Source organism: Neophocaena asiaeorientalis, unplaced genomic scaffold (assembly GCF_003031525.2).
Source record: "Neophocaena asiaeorientalis asiaeorientalis breed wild unplaced genomic scaffold, Neophocaena_asiaeorientalis_V1.1 scaffold26, whole genome shotgun sequence".
Classification (NCBI taxonomy): domain Eukaryota; kingdom Metazoa; phylum Chordata; class Mammalia; order Artiodactyla; family Phocoenidae; genus Neophocaena; species Neophocaena asiaeorientalis.
Genome location: NW_020173108.1, coordinates 8448582 through 8471579, shown reverse-complemented (window position 1 = coordinate 8471579; position 22998 = coordinate 8448582). Strand labels below are relative to the sequence as shown.

Genomic DNA, 22998 nt, shown 5'->3' with positions numbered 1-22998 from the left:
TAAAACTGCTTTTGCTTCTGAAATTTTACATCGTTTTCAAAACCACCTTGTCGCAAACTCAGAAGTCTGTGGCACTTAAAAGACTTGCTTAAGTTCTTGACATTTACACTTCCTCAGGTAGTTCTTCAAATTTTTAATAGTTGATGTTTTTTTTGTTTGTTTGTTTTTTGGCCGTACGCGGGCCTCTCACTGCCGTGGCCTCTCCCGTTGCGGAGCACAGGCTCCGGACGCGCAGGTTCAGCGGCCGTGGCTCACGGGCCCAGCCGCTCTGCAGCATGTGGGATCTTCCCAGACCGGGGCACGAACCCGTGTCCCCTGCATCGGCAGGCGGACTCTCAACCACTGTGCCACCAGAGAAGCCCAATAGTTGATGATTTTTTTCTGTCTCTGAGGAAGGTATCTTCTTGTAACAATTTAGTTCTCCAGGGCTGTGGTCTAGTTACTTTGTGTAGTATTATGGTAAAGAGCACTCAATGAACAGATAATGATAATGTTAGAACTTTTGGCTCAATAATGAAAGATAAACTATATAGCCTACATTATAATTGACTGGAGCAGGATGCTTTATAATGTTTTCTGTATTCCCAGAAGCATGTGATATTTACTAGCTTTACTTTTATTTTTATTACTTTTGTAGTTTGCGTGATTAACTTATCAGTGTCAGAAGTACTAAAGTAAGTCCTGATTTTTCAGCATAGGTGTAATGAAACTAATAATTGTGCTTAAAATGACAATCCTCCAATTAACATTCATCAAGCATATACTCAGGTATTTGCTAGGTGCTCGGCCAGATCCAGAAGTAAATCAGATATGGCTGCTGACATCAGGAATCTTTGAAGTTGTGTGGGAGATTATACCCTTATGAAATAGAACTTGCAGAGTGACCTGCATGGCTTTGCCTAGGGCAGGAGGAGCAGATACTTTACTAAGGACACTTTATCACCAGGGTCCCAAAGTTGAAATTCATCCACTGGTTTAAAAAAAAAAAATTAACTAGTGTGAATACTGGTTACATTTAAAGGCTGTCTCTAATGTTTATGATGTCTTACATTTTTATTTGAACTTTTCTTATATATGTTAATGTAAACTCTTATGTTATTTTCTCCCTAGTTTACTAGAAAACGGTCAGTTTGAAATTGTGACAGGTGGCTGGGTTATGCCTGATGAAGCTGCTCCACATTATTTTGCCTTAATTGACCAACTAATTGAAGGACATCAGTGGCTGGAAAAAAATCTAGGTATGTATTCGTATCTTTCTCTTTCGTTTGGACTGCTTCAGAAAATTAATTTTGGGGAATGTGAGATGGGGCTTTTTATTTTTTTTAGTAACTAATTTTTCTAGCACTGATTATTACTGAATATTTTTTTATTGATTTATGATGTTTCTTGGATCATAAACTCAGTTACATAGATATAATATGGTCACTCTTAGGGTCATCTACCTTGTTTCACCTATTTATCAATTTTACCTATTTATTAATTTTAGTATTTTTTTCTAAAACTATCCCCCTGGGATTTTAATTATGTATTAGTTAAGACACTTGATCATAAAAGGCAAAAACCTAGTTTACTAGCTTAAGCAAAGAAAGAAAAAAGGAAAGAAAAATGTTAGTTTTGTCATTGAGAATTCCAGAGATAGGGTAGCTTCAGGTAAGGTTGGATCCAGAGGACTTAGATTATGTCGTCGGGATACTGTCCCTTGACTCTGCCGTGGACAACCAGGACTCTGATCTTCTTGGTCTAACAATTAGGAGGAGTTTTCCTTAATACCTTACCTAATTGACCCACTTTGGGTTAGGCGCTTATCTCTGAGCCAGTTTACTGAGGCCAGAGTTAAAGGAGCTGAAATCACTGAGACCTGGTTAATTTGATGGAAATGATCATGTGGGGAAAGTGGTTTGGGGCAGAGTCAGCCTTGCCTGAACCATGTGAATGGGTCCTCCATGGGGAAGAAGTATCCTGTTACAACAAGAAGTGGGGAAGGGTATTCTGAACTGATAAAATCAGATGTTCATACAACTCATAAGAACATAGGACTACTCGAAATCTTTGTGGTATCGAATATTTGCATTCTGCAACATGGTATGTAATTGTTTTCAAATATTTCATATCTCTCAGTACAATTTTGTAGTTTATGGTAAATATACATGTTTTTTATTGAAGTTATTTCTAAATATTTTATTATTTTAAAGTATTCTTCTGTTAGGGGTAAAATCTCCCCACCCCCATTAATATTTTATTTACTTTTTATTTTGGAATAATTTCAAACTTAAAAGTTGTAGGAATACTACAAAGAACTCCCATAAGGCCCCCAACCAGGTTCACCAGTCATTATTTTGACACATTTGCCTTATTTTTTCCTCTTTCCATATTGTTATTGTTGTGATTGTTACAGAGTAAGTTGCAAATATCATACCTGTGCTGAAAAGAGTTAACATAGCAGATCTGAAACTGCTATCCTTAGAAAGATCTTGCTTGCAAAGTTGGCTGTTGGCTGGTGTCTGAGGACTTGGATTTCTTAAATGATGAGTGACTCACTGTGTTTAAACTATACAAACAGGCAATGTATGCTAAACATTTGTTTCCCTTCTGGGAGTCTAGAATCATATTATGTACTAGACAGAGGGTGCCTGCATGACCAGACCCCAGTAAAAACCTTGGACACTGAGTCTCTAGTGAGCTTTCTGGGTTGACAGCATTTCAGGTATTGTTACCATTCGCTGGTGGAGTAATTAACTCATCCTGGGTGATCCACAGGGAGAGAACTCTTAGAAGCTTGTGCCTGGTTTCCTGTGGACTCTGCCCTGTGTGCCTTTTCTCTTTGCTGATTTTTCTTTGTATCTTTTCACTATAATAAATCAAAGCTGTGAGTATGACTATATGTCTAGTGCTGTAAGTTTTCTTAAGTCGTGAAATCTGGGAGTGGACTTGGGGACCCCCTACTCAGTGCCACTTTTTCTTAAATACTTAATTATATTCTAAGCCAAAATATTCACTTTATAAACCTCAGTTTTTGTGGATTTTTTTTTATGTTTAGCTTTTATGGATGTGTAATTTACATGCAGTGCAACACATAAATCTTAACTGTAGAGTTTGAGTTTTGACAAATGTAACTCTGTACCTTGTAAATTAGAGTAGTGTTCTCAGTTTTGTTTAAACAGTTTAGAGCAACATGTTGTTTTGGACACTGTTTTTACATTTGGTTTGGGATACTTTTTAAATTGTTTAGTCTTTGGTGGTTAATTTCTGCTTTTACTAACTTTATTATATAAATTTGACCATTAGAAACTAAGTTTGAGTTTTTAAGGTTATCTTTTGCCTAAAATATCCATTTTGTAACTGTTCTCTGACTCCTCTTAAGCTTTAATATTAGATATGTTTGGAATAATCCAGTTTTATTAATTATATTATTCATGTTGTTCATGTTCTAATATTTAAGTCTATTAGATTTGCCAAAAACTGAATGATGTATTTTACTCTTTTTAATGATTGTTTCCTCTAATTTTTCTTGATTTTACTTTTTTATATTTTGACAGTCTTGTTCTTACATGAAAACACAAAATCTTTCCTGGTTTTATTGGCATACGTACCCTCTTTATAAAATTTTGGATTTTTCATATACTGCATTTCCCCCCTAAGTTTGTCACTTGCCCCCTTTAAAAAAAAAGATTCGCTTATACCAAGGAAAATCCTAGAAGGATACTGGGATCCTGTCTATGTCTCTCCCTAGCTTCTACCTCATTTCGTATCAGTTTTTAAAAATGTAGTTTACGTTCTTTCTCTTCTACATCATTACTTCTCAGGGATTCTTTAATCTGTTGCAGCTAGCTTGCTATTCCTGTGTATCAGGTGATTTTGATACGGAAAAGATCATCAGTGATGATGAAGTCTCAGGCATCACTAACTTTTCATGTTGATTTTTATTCTTGTTTGTAAGCTTATTCTGTCCTAGTTATTTGGGACAACACACACTCCTTTTTTTTATTTTATAGCTTAATTTCATTTCATTTCAAATTTATAGAGTCGCATGATAGTATTTGAGAGGGGCTCCTATATATCCTGTAGGGTTGGCCCTCTGTATTCACCAGTTCCATATCTGATGATTCAACCAACAGTGGACAGAAAATAATTGAAAAAAAAAAAAATCTGGAAAGTTTCAAATAGCAAAACTTGAATTTGTCATGCCTGGCAGCTACTTACATAGTATTTACATTGTATTTATCACTATTTACATAGCATTTACATTGTGTATTATAAGTAATCTGGAGGTGATTTAAATTATAGGCATACCTCATTTTACTGTGCTTCACAGATACTACGTTTTTTACAGATTGAAAATTTGTCACAGCCCTGTGTTGAGCAAGTTTGTTGGTGTCATTTTTCCAACAGCATTTGTTCACTTTGTGTCTCTGTGTCACATTTTGGTAATTCTAGCAATATTTCAGACTTTTTCATTGTTAATGTATCTGTTATGGTGATCTGAGATCAGTGATCTTTGTTTCTATTGCAAAAGGATTATGACTTGCTGAAGGCTAGTGATGCTTAGCTGATTTTTAGCAATAAAGTTTTATTTTGTTTTGGTTTTCTTCCAGTTTTATTGAGATATAAGTGATATACAGTACTGTGTAGGTTTAAGATATACAGCATAGTGATTTGACTTACATACATCGTGAAAAGATTATCTCAGCAAGTTTAGTGAACATCTGTCACCTCATATAAATACAAAATTAAAGAAACAGAAAAAACAATTTTCTCTTGTCTGAGAACTCTTAGGATTTGACTCTCTTAACAGCTTTCATATATAACATACAGCAGTGTTAATTATATTTATCGTGTTGTACATTACATTCCTAGTACTTATTTATCTTTATAACTGGAAGTTTACCTTTTGCCTGTCTTCATTCAATTCCTTCTCCCACCCTCACCTCTGAAGTAACCATTGATCTGATCTCTTTTTTCTATGTTTGTTTGTTTTTGAAGTATATTTGACCTACAGCATTATGTTAGTTCCTGTTATACAGCATAGTGATTCAATATTTCTATGCATTTCAAATTGATCATCACGATAAGTCTAGATATGGCATCATGCAAAGATATTACATAGTTATTGACTATATTCCCCACACTGTACATTTCATACCCATGACTCATTTATTTTACAACTGGAAGTTTGTACCTCTTAATTTTCCTCACCTATTTCTTTCCTCCTCCCAGTCCCCTCCCTTCTGGCAACCACCTGTTTGTTCTCTGTATCTATGACTCTGTTTATGTTTTATTATGTTTATTTGTTTTGTTTTTTAGCTTCCACATATAAGTGAAGTCATTACAGTATTTGTCTTTTTCTGTCTGGCTTATTTCATCAGAAATATGTCCTCAAGTTCCATCAGTGTTTTCACAAATGGCAAGATTTCATTCTTTCATATGCCTGAACAGGATTCCATTTTATATATATATGTGTGTATATATATATATATATATATATATATATACACACACATATATATATATACACACACACACACACCACCACATTTTCCTTATTCATTGATCCATCTGTGGATACTTAGGTTGCTTCCATATCTTGGCTATTGTAAATAATGCTGCAGTGAACATGGGGGTACATGTATCTTTTCAAATTCGTGTTTTTGTTTTCTTCAGATCAATACCCAGGAGTGGAATTGCTGGGTCATATGGTAGTTCTCTTTTAAAATTTTTGAGAATTCTCCATACTGTTTTCCATAGTGGCTGTACCAATTTACATTCCCATCAACAGTGCACAAGGGTTCTTTTTTCTCCACATATAAAGTATTTTTTAACTAAGGTGTGTACATTTTTTTAGACATAATGCTATTGTACAGTTAATAGACTACCATAAACAAAACTTTTATATGTACAGGGAAACCAAAATATTGTGATATTCGCTTTATTGCAGTGGTCTGGAACCAAACCCACAGTATCTTGGAGGTATGCCTGTATACAAGAGGATGTGTGTAGGTTATATGCAACTACTACACCATCACCATTTTATATGACTTGACATCCAAAGATTCTGGTATCTTCAGGGGTCCTGAAACCAATCTTCCCTGGATACCAAGGGACTCTAGTTAGATTCCCATATGTGTTTTTCTGAACCATTTGAGAGTAAGTTGGAGGCATCTTGTCTCTTTGTCTCTCAATACTTCATTGTGTTATTTCCTAAGAAATAAGGATGTTTTCTTAGATAAGCAGAAGATAGTTATCAAATCAGGAGCGTTAGCAATACTACAATCTAGTTCACAGGTTATATTCAAATTTTGTCAATTGTCTCAATAATGTTTTTTAATAAAGACTGCTTTTTCCCCTCCCAGTCCAGAATCCAACCTAGGATCACGTGTTGCTTGTAGTTGTCATGTCCTTTTAGTCTCCTTAACCTGAAACAGACCTCAGCCTTTCTCTGGATTTCTTGACGTTGATATTTTTGAGGAGTGCAGACCTCTGTTGTAGAAAGTCTCTCAATTTTATTTTGTCTGTTTCCTTATGATTAGTTTTAGGTTATTTATCTATCTGATCTATCTGTGTAATCTAACCTAATTTATTTTGCTAGACTATCACTGTAGTTATTTTCTGTTTTCCTCAATGCATCCTGTCAGAAGGCACTTGTCATCTCTTTGTCCCCATATTGGTGATGCTATTCTTGATCACTTGTTTAAGTTGTGTCTTTTAATTTTCTTTACTGTACTGTTACATTTTCTGCCTTTCAAATTAATAACTAATTTGTAGGACATACATTGAGAATAGGTAAATATCCTGTTCCTCATCAAACTTTAATGTTTTAGTTTTAGGATCCATTGGTGATTTTCTAATTCCATCATTGCTTCTATATTTATCAGTTAATATTCTATTAATACTAAAAGGAAGAGCTTTCCTTTTTATTTTCAATTTATTTGTGAGCTTATGGGTTCTTATTTTATTCAATGGGCTATAGTCCAGTACTATTAGTATTTATTTTGATTCCCCAGTTGTCCTGCATTTGGCCAGTGGAAGCCCCTTCAACTATCTCCTGATTTATTTTTATATGTTCCCATGACCCTTTGACCATTTCTTTAATTTATGCCCCAAGAATATGTTCCAGGGTTATCTTGTACTTTCCTAGCCTCAGCCCTGGAATAAGTAATTTCTTTAAGGTTATTTTTAATAGAGCATGGCATTTAGAGGTCAAAGTCTGGGATTGAAGTTAATGTTGTTTGGTACTGAGGTGTTATTGCACTGAGCTAAGAAATGTGTGTGTGTGTATATGTATATATAGAGAGAGTTTGTTTATATATTTGTGTGTATATATGTATATTTATTCATGTTAGTACTACTATCTCCTATTTCAACTCAGTATCATAGGGTTCTGCTCTTTCATATTTACATACTCTATAGTTCCTTTTCTTAACAGTGTAAAACCTGGCTCCTTTACTCTAATTTACTGAGTCTTGAAATACATGAAAGTTTCAGAATTGCTAAACCTATACTACCACAAAAACCCAAAATTACTAAATAGAGTTCAAGATTTCTTTATAATTTTTTTGGAGGTAAATTACATATGTGAAATGGACAAATTATATGGTCACTTTGAGTTTTGACACATACTCTTGGTCCTCTGACAGTTCTGACTTTTCCTTCTCAGTCTCCTTGGTGGCTTCTCACCTCGGTGTTAATCTTCAATATTGTTCTACAGAGTTCTCTCTGTTCTCTTTTCTGTTATCCTGTGTTACACCTATTTGCATCATAATCTCTGCAACTAGAATCAGGATCAAGATTGACTCATTTTTGTAATCCTAGGGCCTCTTTTAGTCTTCGGCATATGAAAGGTGCTAAACAGGTGTTTGAGTGAAAAAAATGTGTACAATTCTATTACTTATGTCGATTTATAGGTTGTTTGTAGAAGCCTTCTTTGAGAATCCTGAATAAATAAAAGATCAGATTTGTATAATGCCCAATGAATAATCTTATTTCATTAATTCTAATCTGTGCATTTACTATGTTTTTTATATTTTATCCTCTGTGAAATTGAGATATATCTTTAGGGCTTCACTCTTAGAATTGGTGTGAGTCAGGTGTGAAAAATTCTATTGACCCATTCTTGGTAGAAAGCACCAGCATCAAAATGTCTTAAGATTTAATGAAATATGGTACAGTTACTTTGGCCATTTCTGCTACTGTATATTATGATGATTTGGGACTATTGTAAGCTATACAAGATAGTTTAAAATCCCTTAATGTTGGGGTTGGGGAGTGCAAGTTGAAATGACTTAGGTTACTTTTCTGTATTATGTAACAGGGAGTTGCTGGGTTATGCGTCTCCACAGAAGACAGGACTGTTAGATCCTAGAGGGCAGTGACTTGGTCCTGATTCTTTCTCTGCCTCCACTGAGTGCAGTAGCTTTCTAATATCTATCAGGTGGCAGAGTGTTTATTTCACCTCCAACTGATTAACTTCCAGTGTTATTCACCCTGCCCGGGAGAACACAGCAGTGGCAGAGTCCTCCTCTCAGGGAGTCCTGCTGGGAATGCTCGCTAAGGGTAATGCAGGGCAGCCCCTTTATTTTAACATCCAGGAGACCAAAAGAACTCTGATGGGTCTAAATGTGTTGTGACTTCTTCTGTTTCATTTATCAGTTTAAAACAATAACACATTTTCTTTATCAACAGGGGTGAAACCTCGGTCTGGCTGGTCTATCGATCCTTTTGGACATTCACCAACAATGGCTTATCTTCTAAAACGTGCTGGATTTTCTCACATGCTTATCCAGAGAGTTCATTATGCAGTTAAAAAACATTTTGCATTGCATAAAACGCTGGAGTTTTTTTGGAGACAGAATTGGGGTATGTAGGGTTTGATGAAAGTTGAAGATCTCACTTGACCTAGATGTTATTTCACAGGGGTTATGAACTCATGCTGTTATGGGTTTTATTCAGAGTGTCAGTCTTGAAAATATGGTTGCCTAAAGATACACATAATTGTTTTTTCAATGTATTTGTGTCAGGAGTCTTTTAAGCATTGGTGAAGATATTTATCTATAGAACATTGTAGATTTTTAAGCCTAATGGAAGTAAATAAATACAAGTAATTAGTCTTTTGCAAGTAATGCTTTCACTTGCTTCTCTTTTAAAAAGTACCTGTTTTATCACAAAGTTGTATGTGCATTAGAACTAATGTCCAGTCATATATCTCTCATTCAGCCAGTGTTTCTTCCTTCTGTCTCTCCTGTCTCTGCATCTAGTAAGAGTTGCCTTTTAAAACCTTAATCCTGTCCTACGAGAACAGCTCTCCTATTACCTGTGTCGCTTGTTTTCACACTGTTCTGTGGGCACGCAGGTGTTCTAAAGATGTACTTCTCCAGCTCTTTGCTGGGGCAGAGGTGATAAGATTTAGGCCTCCTGAGAGGCCTTTGCCTTTCCCAACCCCCATGTAATTCAGAACACCTTATTTTCTTACTTAATTTTATTTATTGAGTCCTTATTATGGGCCATGCATGGTGTTAGATGCTTTATATTCACTTTCATTGAATCTTTATAATTCTTTAAATTAGTTTCTATAATTATCCCTTTTAAATGGTGAAGAAATGGAGGCTTAGATATGTGAAGCCATTTGCCAAAAGTCATACAGGTAGTGGGTACAGAGCTGAGATTTGAATCCAGTTCTGTGCTGTTCCAAAGCCCAGGTCCCCAACCCCTAGTATATACCACCATCAGTATTAAGTTCTTGGTAAAATTTCATCCAAAAAAAGGATTTCATTGCTAAGACAATGTTCAGAGATCACTACATTACATCATACTTGCTTCTCTGTGTAATCTAAGACCCTCCTGAAGTGTTTCGAAAAAGTCGTTTGTAAATTTAGATGGTATCTTTATGTGTACTGTTGTTTTTTTCAGTAAGGAAACATATTAGCTATATAATTTTTTATCCTGGAAAATTAAACCTAATCTGTAGGGAAAACAAGAGCTTGTAGGGGATTGCATCCTGTATACTTTGATCAAATGCAAAGGAGCATACTAATTGTTTTATAAAAAGGATTATTAATTTGAGGAAGCCCTACTTAAAATATTGCTTACATTCAAATTGGCCATAAATATCTATCACCAGGAAATTACTGAGTACTTTTATGTACTTAATACCATGTTAAGAAGAAATGTTGCTTATAAGAAAATTATAGTCTAATTTGATAAAAGACAAACACCACCAAATACAGCAGATAAACTGAAATGTGTAAATGAGCTGCTAAATAGTATGACATGAAGAGAGGTAGTAGAATGTGGAGTATGTCCTTGATTCATAGCAGAAAGGAAAGGAAGTTGCCATAAGTCCTGGGACTATGACAGCCTCTGTGCAGATAGCAAGCATTAGCGACCAGCATCCATGATGTGACAATCATGAATGTGATTCAGTGAAACAACTTACAGCACACAAATGTACGGATTATAATAGCTTTAAAGTTTGGAAAAGACCTGGTAATTATTTTAACTAAATGGAGTGTGAGAGAAAACTGGAATATTTTAAGACTTACCTGATAGATTTGGACATGTTGCTTTAAAATGATGTTTTGGAATCAAGTAGAGCTTCTTTGTGTGTTCTGGTTCTTAATGAAGCAGTTGCTTTCAGTTTTTTTAAATGTACATGTTGCTTGTTTGTTTTTTCTTGCTGTCTGTCTTTCTTATAAAAGCAATGCATTGCTGAGAATTGGAGATCCATACATAAAGGGGAAGAGGTATTTGCAGGTCAGAATCATAAAAAGACACCACTTTTAACTCTTATTGAAGTCCTTCAGCCTTATTTGGTGGGAGGCTTTTGACCTCTGGAAAGCAGTGATATCAACATATACTGGCATTGAGGTTTCAATTAAAAACAATTCTGTGTCAGGAACCAGTGCTCGTTTTCTGTATCTTTTTTGTTTGCTTTGTTTTGATTCTTCTTTTTGCTTTTGAAAATTACTTTTACTTTTCCTCTGCCTCCATGGAGAAAAGCATCATTGGCTCTTTATTGGTGAACATCAGGGTGACTCCACAAAACTCTCCTGAGTACACTTCTTTCTCATCACTACAAAACCAGTATTTCCCCAGTATCTTCACAACCCCCTCCTTCTTCTTCCCGTATTCTTCCAGGTCCCCTTTTTACTCCCTTCCTCTCTTCTCACCTAGTCTCTGCCGCTAATGGTCTCTCTCAGAGTGTCCTGTTACCTGAGGTGGGAGCAGTTGTGGCCGGAGCTGGCAGCCAGGGATAGACACGGCCATAATTTTGGATGAGCTGGTTATAACTTTTGCTTCTGCTCAGTTTATATCCTTCCAGGTCAGCAGATGCTGCTTTATGGCGGGGCTTTTCTCTCTCAGCTAAGTTTAGATAGAAGAGGTAGATAGAGACAGATGTGAGTATCCTCCTTCTGGCTGGTGGTCATTAAACGCTGCTTGGGTGTGTGTTCTAGTAGTTGAAGGGGTTGTTGATTTAGGGTGGAGCTTGCATTATGTATATATAAAGTACTGGAAATTTGAACAGTTTGGGGAAAACAAAATTTATAAATGCAGGTCTGTTGGCTCTTTATTTTAGATCTGGGATCTGTCACAGATATTTTTTGCCACATGATGCCCTTCTACAGCTATGACATCCCTCACACTTGCGGACCTGATCCTAAAATATGCTGCCAGTTTGATTTTAAACGACTTCCTGGAGGCAGATATGGTTGTCCCTGGGGAGTCCCCCCAGAAACAATATATCTTGGAAATCTCCAGAACAGGTACGAAAATATGCATTTTGTAAGACAATATCTTGAACAAGCAAGCATCAGTGGCTTGTTGCTGAAGGATTGAATAAATGGTTTTTAGTAGCCAGCTTATCCTTGTTCAAGGTATTCATTCAAACTAGATCTAAAGCAACTTAAAAATACCAGAGCCTTGACTATTTGTCTTGTATGTTATAACTTAATGGAAAGTGAACAATAGTAGATTAATATACAATGGATAACCTATAATACACTGTTATCACTGTCTCCTTTGCCCTCATTATAAAAGCCTTCTACTGTGTTTGATTGATTTCATATACTTTTGTTGATAATAAAACTTACGGTCTCTATGGTATAAATTGGTAAGAAAAGCAGCCCAACTGCAAAAACACATTTATTGAAATGGAACACATAAAGAGTGTAATTATCTGTTCCCTTAACAACAATTTCAGTAATAGTGAATGCTGCCCAGCTCTGATGAATACACATATGCATCTTTCTGATGTTTTTGACTTATAGAAAACTTTAATTAGGAATATTTATACTTAAAGATTTTTAAATAAAAATCAAAGAAATGAATTATTTTTTTTTCTTAGAAGAAAACTGTCCTAATGATGGAAGCATCTCATTAAACCAAGCTACCTATACTTCTAATTCTGGTACTTTTAAAGTTTAATTTCTTCACTTTAAAATTAGTGGCATGTAATGCATTAAAATAAAACATTGTGTTGTAATATAAACCACTCAGCTCTGCTAGAAAAATAATATAGCCTTGTAAGATCGTTGCTCTGGGCTCAAATCTCTTTATTTTTGAGCATATGTATATGTATAACTGATTCACTTTGTTATAAAGCAGAAACGAACACACCATTGTAAAGCAATTATACTCCAATAAAGATGTTAAAAAAAAAAAAGAATTAACTACTAAAAAAAAAAAGTGTGTGTGAGGATGAAGGTGGGATTGGGTCTCTTTGCATTGAGTGTCCTTGTGGCCATAAAGAAAACATTCCAGTGTGAGCCTCTCACTGGCAGACAAAAAAGTATTTTAGCATGGCAGCCTTCTTGAAGCCATGGATCCTTTGTATCAAAATCTGGCTTTCATAGTTGTTTTGAAAAACTGTCCAAGGTTTGGGATCAACCTGGTCATTTTCTTGATTCCTAGAGAAGTGAGGGTCAATGGGAGACCCTGAACAGCCTGCTTTCTAGGGTCAGGCTACTTAGGCTAAGAGAGTAATCCAGTATATTATGTAGCAAAAGGAGTAGTGGAAAGGAAGTGGTGGTGGATTGGGGCAGTGTGTGTGTGTGCATGTTTGAGGGGGGGGATTCTTGCCTGTCTACTTGGGAAAACAGCTGTAACTGAATGGTATTTACACTCCTTTCAGCTCCAGTGGTCAGGGATAGGAGACTTTTTGAAGGGTACCGGAATCCCAGTGCACTCATAGATATTTTGAGGCCCGTTTTTTTCTCTTTTGGGTGCTCCTTAGAGTACCTGAGAACCATTTTGTGTAATCCCGTCGCTGTATCATAGAACCCTTCAAAGATTAACCCCCCATCCCCCCAAGAACACATCTTGTGGTCAGTCAGTTCCAGTGATTCTGAAAGTGGTTTCCAGGCACCTGGGGCATACGGATGAAAGAATCTATGTAATACCTACATAGTTTTTTTTTAAACTTCTTACAAGTCTTGAAGTCTTAGCTCTGCTGGTTATTCCTGTGCAGATATCACCTTCCTTTTGAAGTTGTGATGAACAATGATCAAACATGGGCATTCCAGCTTAATGGCATTTGATTTTTTAATTCCCTAAAGAAAATGAAATTTAACTATAAGGTACAGGTGATACATTTAATAAGTTCAGTTTATCAGGTTCCTCTACTTTGCAGATAAAGAAATACCATTCTTCAACAAGTTCAGTTTTTGGTCTAGTGCCATATATTTTACATATGATTGATGATTCACATGTCAGGTGATTTGATGTTTCAGGGAATTCTTTTTTTCTTTGTTCTAGTTAGGTTGCTCTTTCTTACGTGGTAGAATAAATGAAGAGAATTGCAGCTGTGCATCTTTAAATGTGATGTTGGTCAGTACATTTGTCATAAGTTTACTGTGCATTAGTGAGTACCCACTACCTGCCAGGTGGGTTAGGTTGGTCCCTTGGCTTTCCCAGCATTGACACTTTGTGGCAGGAGCTTGGGAGTTAGTTAGGATAGATGCTGAATAGAAAAGGCACTTCATTAGAGTCTGTGATTTCTTTCCTTTTATGTGTTTTACACATATACATGCAAAATATGGTATATCTTACAGTAGTAAACCTTGGGATGCATTTAAATGATCACATACCCTTTTTTATGCTGGTTGCCTGGGGGATCTAGTTGGATGCTCACTCATACTATATCTTGTATCGGCGATTTATGTGTATATTTTTTCCTCGTATTTCTTTGGTCTTATATATCTTTCTATGTGATTAATTTCATTGTATGTGTGTTTTTTAATTGTAAGTAATAATCTAAAATTGTTTTTGGAAAATGTGTAATATTAGTAAATTACTAGTAAAAATTAAGTACTATATTGAATGCTAATCTCAGAAAACTAAGTATTATATGTTATATAATTGGGTCATTTGTAGAGATGTGGATGGATCTAGAGACTGTCATACAGAGTGAAGTAAGTCAGAAAGAGAAAAACAAATATCGTATATTAACGCATATATGTGGAACCTAGAAAAATGGTACAGATGAACCGGTTTGCAGGGCAGAAATTGAGACACAGATGTAGAGAACAAACGTATGGACACCACGGGGGGAAAGCGGCAGGGGGTGGTGGTGGTAGTGGGATGAATTGGGAGATTGGGATTGACATATATACACTAATATGTATAAAATAGGTAGCTAATAAGAACTGCTGTATAAAACAATAAATAAAATTAAATTAAAAAAAGAATATTACGGTTACATTTTACCCAAGTTATTAAATTTTTGCTAATTTAATATTTGCAAAATATTAAATTTTTTAATATAAATATAAATAGAGACTATCAATATAAAAAGATCATATGAGATTCTAAATTTAGTTAAATTTTTTTCATAATTTCTACAAAATGCCTCTTTCCATCATTGATATTCTTTGAGATTTCTTCATAAATTTTAATATTGTGAATTAGAATCTAATTCTGGATAATCCTTGAAATGAAAATTGGAATAGTGTGTAAAAAGGTGTATTTGTCATTTATCACTGTTTTTTTAAGCTTTGGCATTAGAAATATGGAGAACTACTCTGGGTTCATCTGCTTGTTTAATTTCACTTTCAGAAGCGCTTCCTCTTAGTTTGTGTTCCCAGACTTCCTCAAATGGTTCTCCAATTCAGCATCTCCCAAAGGGTTTTTTACAGAATACGAGAATATGAAATATATGAAGCACAGCAGCACGTTGTGTTTAGCTGACCTTTTGAGTCATGGGTTAGCGCCCAGAGAGATAGAAACCAAAATAGCTCATTCAACTCCTAAGCTTTATCTGTTGATCAGTATTAAGAAGGACACCGTGACGAATACTCAGATTATTGACGGAAGGTGTTAAGTGAGTTGATTTTCTTCCTTTAGAAAAGGAAATATGGTTCTATAATTGGCTTCATTCTAAATACCTTTTTATGTTTAATTAGGCAATTTTAGATTAAATTAGAGAAAGGGAATTAAGTCAAAGCAAACTTCAAAGTTTATATAGATGAGAAATCCTGTCTTCTTGGACTAAATTGTTGTACGACAGGCTATCTGAGAGCCAATCTCTGTGGCTGACCTTTAGGAGGGCATTGATGCCCCCAGTAATTATATGCCAAAATTGGTATGTGACTTTATTTCTCTAAGGATATTCCATTGGAAAACTATGGGTTTTTCCCTCTGATAAGAATTTATGAATATTTTAAATGGATAAAGAAAATCACTATGGTCGTTTAAAAAGTCTGCCTCATAAATTATGCTAAGATAGAATATAGGTAAAATACACAATATTTTAATATAATACACTTTTTACTAAGTTACCCCCTTGTTCTTTTCTTAGTAGTATTTTCCTTTTTTCTTTTGTAGGGCTGAGATGCTTCTAGATCAGTACCGAAAGAAGTCAAAGCTTTTCCGTACCACAGTTGTCCTGGCCCCCCTAGGAGATGATTTCCGCTACTGTGAACGCACGGAATGGGATCATCAGTTCAAGAATTACCAACTGCTTTTTGATTATATGAATTCTCGTTCTCAATATAATGTTAAGGTAATGGGAAAATATTTTATTATGAGACTGTATTTGAAGTTGACCCTTCATTATTAAAAGAGGCTAAAACACAATAGCCTTAGTTTCTTTGTCCCACATCCCAGTATTTCGTAGAATATGTAATTCTTCTATAAAAGTATAATTCATGAAGAGGAAAATTATCTTATATTACAGTTCCATTTCTAAAGTTGTCCCTTTCTTACCACTCATTGAGGATTAAAGAGGCATTACTTTATGTAGTTGAAAACATGCACCTACTAAGTTGTGATGTTCATTTTCCAGTGATGCCCTGTTTTCCTTTCCTGCTGAAAGTGTGTTGTTTCTTACAGTTGCATCCTGTGATTTAGTAGTGTGACTGGCAGGTGCACGTGTCAAGAGTTTTGCAAACAAACGTCTTGTATCCAGAGACTACAGTAGCGTTTTTCTTAGATGAGAAGGCTTCTAAAATTAATCATTTGTCTGTCGTTCTTGCTCTTTCTTCCCCCCTGTGGAAAATCTATTATGTACCCTAAAGTTGTGAGAATAGTGTAAATTCCTTCCTCCACCCCACTCCTGCTTCCCATATCCGTGACTCAGCTACAACATTCATCAACTCAAGGTCACTCTTGTTTCAGCTGTGCCCCACTGTCATCTCACTCCTCTCTCTCGAATTATTTTGGAGCAGATCTCAGCGGTCATGTATTTTTGTCTATAACGATTTCAGTATGTATCTCTAAATGAAAAGGACTCGGTGTAAAAAGTATGATCGTAATACCATTATCACATCTAAAAAATTAAAAGTAATTTAATATCATATATCCAGATAGATTCAAATTTTCCTGATCTCACAAAAGCATTTTTTTTTCTTTTTAACAGATGCATTGTGTAAGTTAGGATTCAAACGAGTCATATGTTGGACCCTATATGAGAAAATGAATTATCCAACAGTTTATTATATTCACATATGAACCTTGAAGACAGTAAAAGATATGTGAAAATACCATAGAGAGGAAGTGATATACCTGGTAGGAAATTAGAAAGGTGATGATATACCACCTTTTATGTAGTGAGAATTCAAATTTATTAAGTAAACTTAAATAATATTAAATAAATAAATATACTTAAATAAAATATTGAGGTTATTCAAGATACTTAAAACTGAATTTCTACCATGTTATAAACTCTGAGCATCGGGCCTATATTTAAATCATCCCTGTAATCTCAAAGATAAAGTGCATACATGGACGTTTGATTAGAAGAGTCCATATGTATGTGGGGATCTTATCTCATTATCTTCTTGGGGAATGGTTTTGAGATCTGCAAAAGGATCCACTGCATGATTCTGAAGAATTTAATCCTGCTTTTAGTATTTTACCTATTTCCTCCTTTGTTTGCCCACTAGAACAATTTTAAAGTAATTTAAAAAGTTGATGTATCATGTACATAGAAGTGTGCAAACCACTAACTATACAAAGAATATTTTCAAGTTTTAAAACCCCCATGTAATATTAAAAAAAAGGATGTCTATATGTGTATAACTGAGTCACTTTGCTGTACGGCAGAGATTGGCACAGCATTGTAAATCAACTATACTTCAATAAAAAAAAAATAATAATTAACCCCCCCATGTAACCACCATCCAGATCAAGATGTAGAACATTTATAGCCCCTGGAAGGGTCTCACAGATGTCCTCTAAGTCATTACCAATTCCTTCAAAAGTAACCACTATTTTCATTTCTGTCACTGCGATTAGTGTTGCCTGTTTTTGAATTTTATGAGAAGGGAATCTTAAATATGTGTTATTTTGTGTCTAGCTTTTTTTGCTCCACATTATGTTTTTGAAATTCATCAACCCACCGTTACGTGTTGCTGTAACAGTAGTTCATTAACTTTTTATGCTGTATAGTATTTCTTTTTTCCTTTTTAAGAAATATTTATTTGGCTGCATCGGGCCTTAGTTGTGGCATGCGGGATCTTCGTTTGCCAAATGCGGGATCTTTGTTGTGGCATGCGGGCTCTTTAGTTGCGGCATGCGAACTCTTGGTTGCAGCATGTGGGATCTAGTTGCCTGACCAGGGATCGAACCCAGACCCCCTGCATTGGGAGTGTGGAGTCTTAGCCACTGGACCACCAGGGAAGTCCCAATGCCGTATAGTATTTCTAGTATCCATTTGATATATATATACCACCATTTATCCATTCTATTGTTGATGAACATTTGGGTTGTTTCCAGTTTTTGCCTATTACAAATAATGCTGCTTTGAACATTTTGTGCATGTTTTGGTATACATGTGTATGTATACATGTGTATGGCATGTTTTGGTATACATGTGTATGAGTTTATGTGGGTATAAAATGGGATGGAGTTCTGGGGTTATTGGGAATTTACATGTTCAACATCACTAGATATTGCCAAACAAGATTCCAAAACAGAAGCACTGGATATTGCATTGTATGACAGTTTCAGTTGCTCCACTTCCTTGCTCAGACTTTGTATTGTCAGGATTTTTTTTTAATCCTTTATGATAGATGTGATGGTTTTATTTTGTATTTCTGGTAGTTAATGAGATTGAGTCTCTTTTCATAAGTTTATTGCCATTTGGATATCATCTTTTGTGAAGTGCCTATTTAAGTCTTTTGATGATTTTTTTTATTAAATTGGGTCATCTGTCTTTTTCCTAACCATTTATAGTTCTCTTATGTATTTTGGATTGAGTCTTTTTTTCAGATAAAAGTTATACACATGTTGTCTCCCACTGTATAGCTTGTGTTTCCTCTCTCTTAATGCTGTCTTTTGACGAACAGAAACTCTTAATTTTAATTGAATGTAATACAGCAGTATTTTCCTTTATGGTTAGTGCATGTTATGTTTCGCTTAAGAAAATTTTGTTTACCCCTATAGTCATGAAAATATATTTCTCCTGAAGCTATCCTCTAGAAGTTTTATTGTTTTACTTTCAACATTTAGGTCTGTAGTATGTTTGGAATAGATTGTTGTGTATTGTGTGAAGGGAGGGATCGAGATACTTTTTGCCCATGTGAATATCCAGCACTATTTATTGAAGACCACAGTTTGCCCACTGTACTGCAGTGTCATCTTTATCATTAATCATGAGTGAGATGAATGTATGTGTGGGTCTTTGTCTAGACTTTCTATTCATTTTTGTCTATCTGACTGATCTCATACTGTCTTAATTACTACAGCTTTATAATAGATCTTACTGTCTGATAGTATAATTCTTCTAGTTTTGTTCTCAGTATTGCATTGGTTATTGAGCTCATCTGAACCTATTGGGTCTGAAGTTAATGCTGTATTTCCTTGTATTTGTGACCCTCATTTCTTGCATGTTCACACACACATATTCTGCTTCCTAGTAATTACATTCTGCTTCCTGGTAATGAGATTAGGGAGTAATACGTAATATTAACTAAAATGTATTGAGAGATTATGATTTGGTAATTAAGTTTTTTAAGTGCTTTACTTTATTTAAAAATTTTTTTCTAGTTTTACTGAGGTATAATTTGACATATATCACTGTTTATGTTTAAGGTGTACAGCATAATGATTTGACCTACATATATTGTGGAATGATTACCTCAATAAGTTTAATTAGCATCCATCATCTCATATAGGTATAATAAAAAAAAGAAAAAGAAAAAATATTTTCCTTGTGATGAGAACTCTTGGGATTTACTCTCTTCACAATTTTCATACATATACAGCAGTGTTAACTGTAGTCATCATATTGTATATTACATTCCTAGTACTTATTTCCCTTGTAACTGGAAGTTTATACCTTTGGACTACCTTTCTCGAACTCCTCCTCCCTACCCACCACCTCTGATAACCACACATCTGCTCTCTTTTCCTGAGTTGTTTATTACTATCATTACATTTCACATGTAAGTGAGATCCACAGTATTTATCTTTCTCTTTATCTACTTAGCATAATGCCCTCAAGTAAAGTGCTTTAACAATTATTGAATTCTCCGAACATTTTCTGGTAGGTACTATAATTACTCATGAGCAAACTGAGGCACAAATAGATTAACTTGCCCAAGAAACACTATATTTGGTGAAGCCAAGATAAGAGTAGATAATATAGTTGAAAATTGATTTTCTTTAATGTAAGCGTAAGGATTTGGAAATAGACATCCACTTTGCTGTTACAAAATTTATTATATCACAATTATATTAGATTATAATGACTTATATTATCTTATAAGTCATTATAATGACTTATATTTATATATAATGACATATTTATCTTACTAATATCATTGTTATGTTTCTGGTTAATATTTTGCCTTTGCAATGGAAGAATAATAGCTAAAACTGATACCGTTATTTGCCAGTCATGTTTCTAAGCATTTTACTTAGAACCCTATTAGCTGTAACACAGAGAGACCCAGAGACATTATATACTATGCTCAAAATCACATGTTTCATAAGTGGTAGAGATGGAATTCAAACCCACATCATCAGGATCCAGCTTCTGTGCTGTTCTTAATAACTGTTGGAGTGCCACTAACTCTTTTTGACTACTTTAATTATTTTTCTGCCACACTGAATCAAAATGGCTCTCAATATCTGTGTGTGTGTATGTATGTATGCATAAGGTCAGAAACAGCAAAATTAGCTTCTTATTAAAAAACACATTCCCTACTTAATTGTCTAATTGTTTACTTCTAGCAACACTGCCTTTTAATATCTGTTTATGAGGTCTGGTGTAATGTTTCTTTTTTCCTTTGATTTATAGAATCGTTTGGGCTCATAAAAATGGATTTATGTACTAGTAATTTGAGTCACTAGTCAGAAAAACCTTTTCATTTGAGCAGTCAGCCTTGCATTTCTTTTCCCTCTTTGTGTTTTACCTATATTCATTGTTACCTGCTGGTAGAGAAAGTCCATTTTTTTAATGACCTGCTGTTCTCAAAAGTCTCTCTTCTCTCCATTATAAAGAACACAAACTGGGGAGAAGGGGAGGCCAGGGGAGGGTATGTGCATATGATATATGAAAATACTTAATAGCTAACAAAACTGTTTTTCCAGACTTCTGGAACATTTTACTCAAAATACGTGTCCTTTATTTTTGCTGCTTCCCCCACTTTCCATTCATCTCTGGATTATTCCATATCCTGATCCTTGCACACTTGGAGATTCTAGGGATATGTAAGGAGTTTTCAGATCCACAAATTGGTAGCTCTAAATAACTCTTCTTACTGCATAGGTGTACAAGTTTTCTCTTAGTTTAATTCGGGACTTGATGCAAGTAAACAAAAGTCACTGAGTGCTTCCCCCCCTGCATTTGAGTAAGTCTGAGCTATATATTTATCTTAACTTGGAAGCATGTCTTAAATATTTATTAGTAACTTTTCCTTTCAGTGCTAGAAGCAATTTTAAGGTAGAGATGAATGTGTGAATAAGTGAAATGTACCTTTTTTTCTAGATACAGTTTGGGACTTTATCAGATTATTTTGATGCGCTGGATAAAGAAGATGCAGCCAATAGAAAGAATAGCCAATCAATGTTCCCGGTTCTAAGTGGAGATTTTTTCACTTATGCTGACAGAGATGATCATTACTGGAGTGGTTACTTTACATCCAGACCCTTTTACAAACGAATGGATAGGATATTGGAATCCCATTTAAGGTACAGTTACCTTTAGATAGCTACATTTATTTTTTCACTTCTTTTATGTTATCATAACCTATCTGTAGAGTTTTGCATAATATACAGCATTTATGCAGTGTTAGGATGCATTTAATGTAATTGTGAAATTTTAATGCAATCAGAGATGTGTCTCCAAACCATAATCAGATTATTACAGAGGCTTTTATTCTGGAAGGAAAAGCAGCTTATGTAATTAGATTTTCTGGGAGTTGTATTCAATGTTTTATATTTTTCTAATTAAACTACTTATATTATTTGCACACCATGGTAGTATTCAGTGACATCATCGTGTGTCTGCATGTCAGTAACCTGGCAAGCTGAATTGTTGGAAACAGGGGCAAGGGTCAAAAGGAGCAAATAGGGTCTCTCAGTAGCCAAAATGTAGGCCTCAAAGTACATGCTCTAAAACCAAAGTACTTTATATGTGGGAGAACTTTAGAGACTCCATCTCGGTTCTTATTTATTTGTTTGAAACACATTTCTATAGGTATGATTTTCTGCTTAGAAGAAGAAAATTTGAAAGAGATGAGAACAGATGGAGGCAGAGTGATTGGCTGAAAAAGTAAACAGATATGGAGACGACAGGAAAGTCATTAGAAAAACATAAAAACACTCTAACCCTGCATTATCCAGTTCTTTTCAGTCACTATCCAATAGAACTTTCTGCAGTGATAGAAATACTCTATTTCTGCACTGTTTATGAAGTATGGTAGCCACTAGCCACATGTAACTATAGAGCACTTGAAATTTGACCAATGGGACTGAGGAACTGAACTCTTAATTTTATTTAATTTTAATGAATTTTAATATACATAGCCACATGTGGCTAGTGGCTGTCATAGTGGAGAGTACAATTCCATGTAACTGAGTCTCATTGTTTTTTGATAAAGAGAAACCACCCCAAGGGAATCCTGAGGCTTTTTCTATGTGTGTAGCTCAGGAGGGTAATTTATTTTCATGACAAATTCATTGTCAATTAAGTTCAAAATATGAATTCATGATGATTGATTTTCATGATGAATCTCGGTATTAAAAATAAAAATTTATATCAAACCTACCCTCTTCTATGTACTAATGAATATTGAATATATTTTGGACAGACTTTTTATAAAAATCAATAATTTCTTTAAGAATTGTACTTTTTTGGGCTTCCCTGGTGGCGCAGTGGTTGAGAGTCCGCCTGCCGATGTAGGGGACACGGGTTCGTGCCCCGATCCGGGAAAATCCCACATGCAGCGGAGCGGCTGGGCCCGTGAGCCACGGCCGCTGAGCCTGCGCGTCCAGAGCCTGTGCTCCACAACAGGAGAGGCCACAACAGTGAGAAGCCTGCGTACTGCAAAAAAAAAAAAAAAAAAA

At 35.1% G+C, this 22998-nt stretch overlaps 1 protein-coding gene across 1 annotated transcript in view; it reads left to right on the top strand.

Annotated features, from left to right (window-relative positions):
- The window catches only part of MAN2A1 (mannosidase alpha class 2A member 1), a 161666-nt gene that overhangs the window by 62512 nt on the left and 76156 nt on the right, over positions 1-22998 (top strand). Inside the window, exons 5-9 of the mRNA XM_024743371.1 lie at positions 1111-1238; positions 8677-8850; positions 11567-11753; positions 15811-15988; positions 21419-21621. Coding sequence (XP_024599139.1) covers positions 1111-1238; positions 8677-8850; positions 11567-11753; positions 15811-15988; positions 21419-21621 — 870 coding nt within the window. The remainder of the gene's footprint in view (positions 1-1110; positions 1239-8676; positions 8851-11566; positions 11754-15810; positions 15989-21418; positions 21622-22998) is intronic.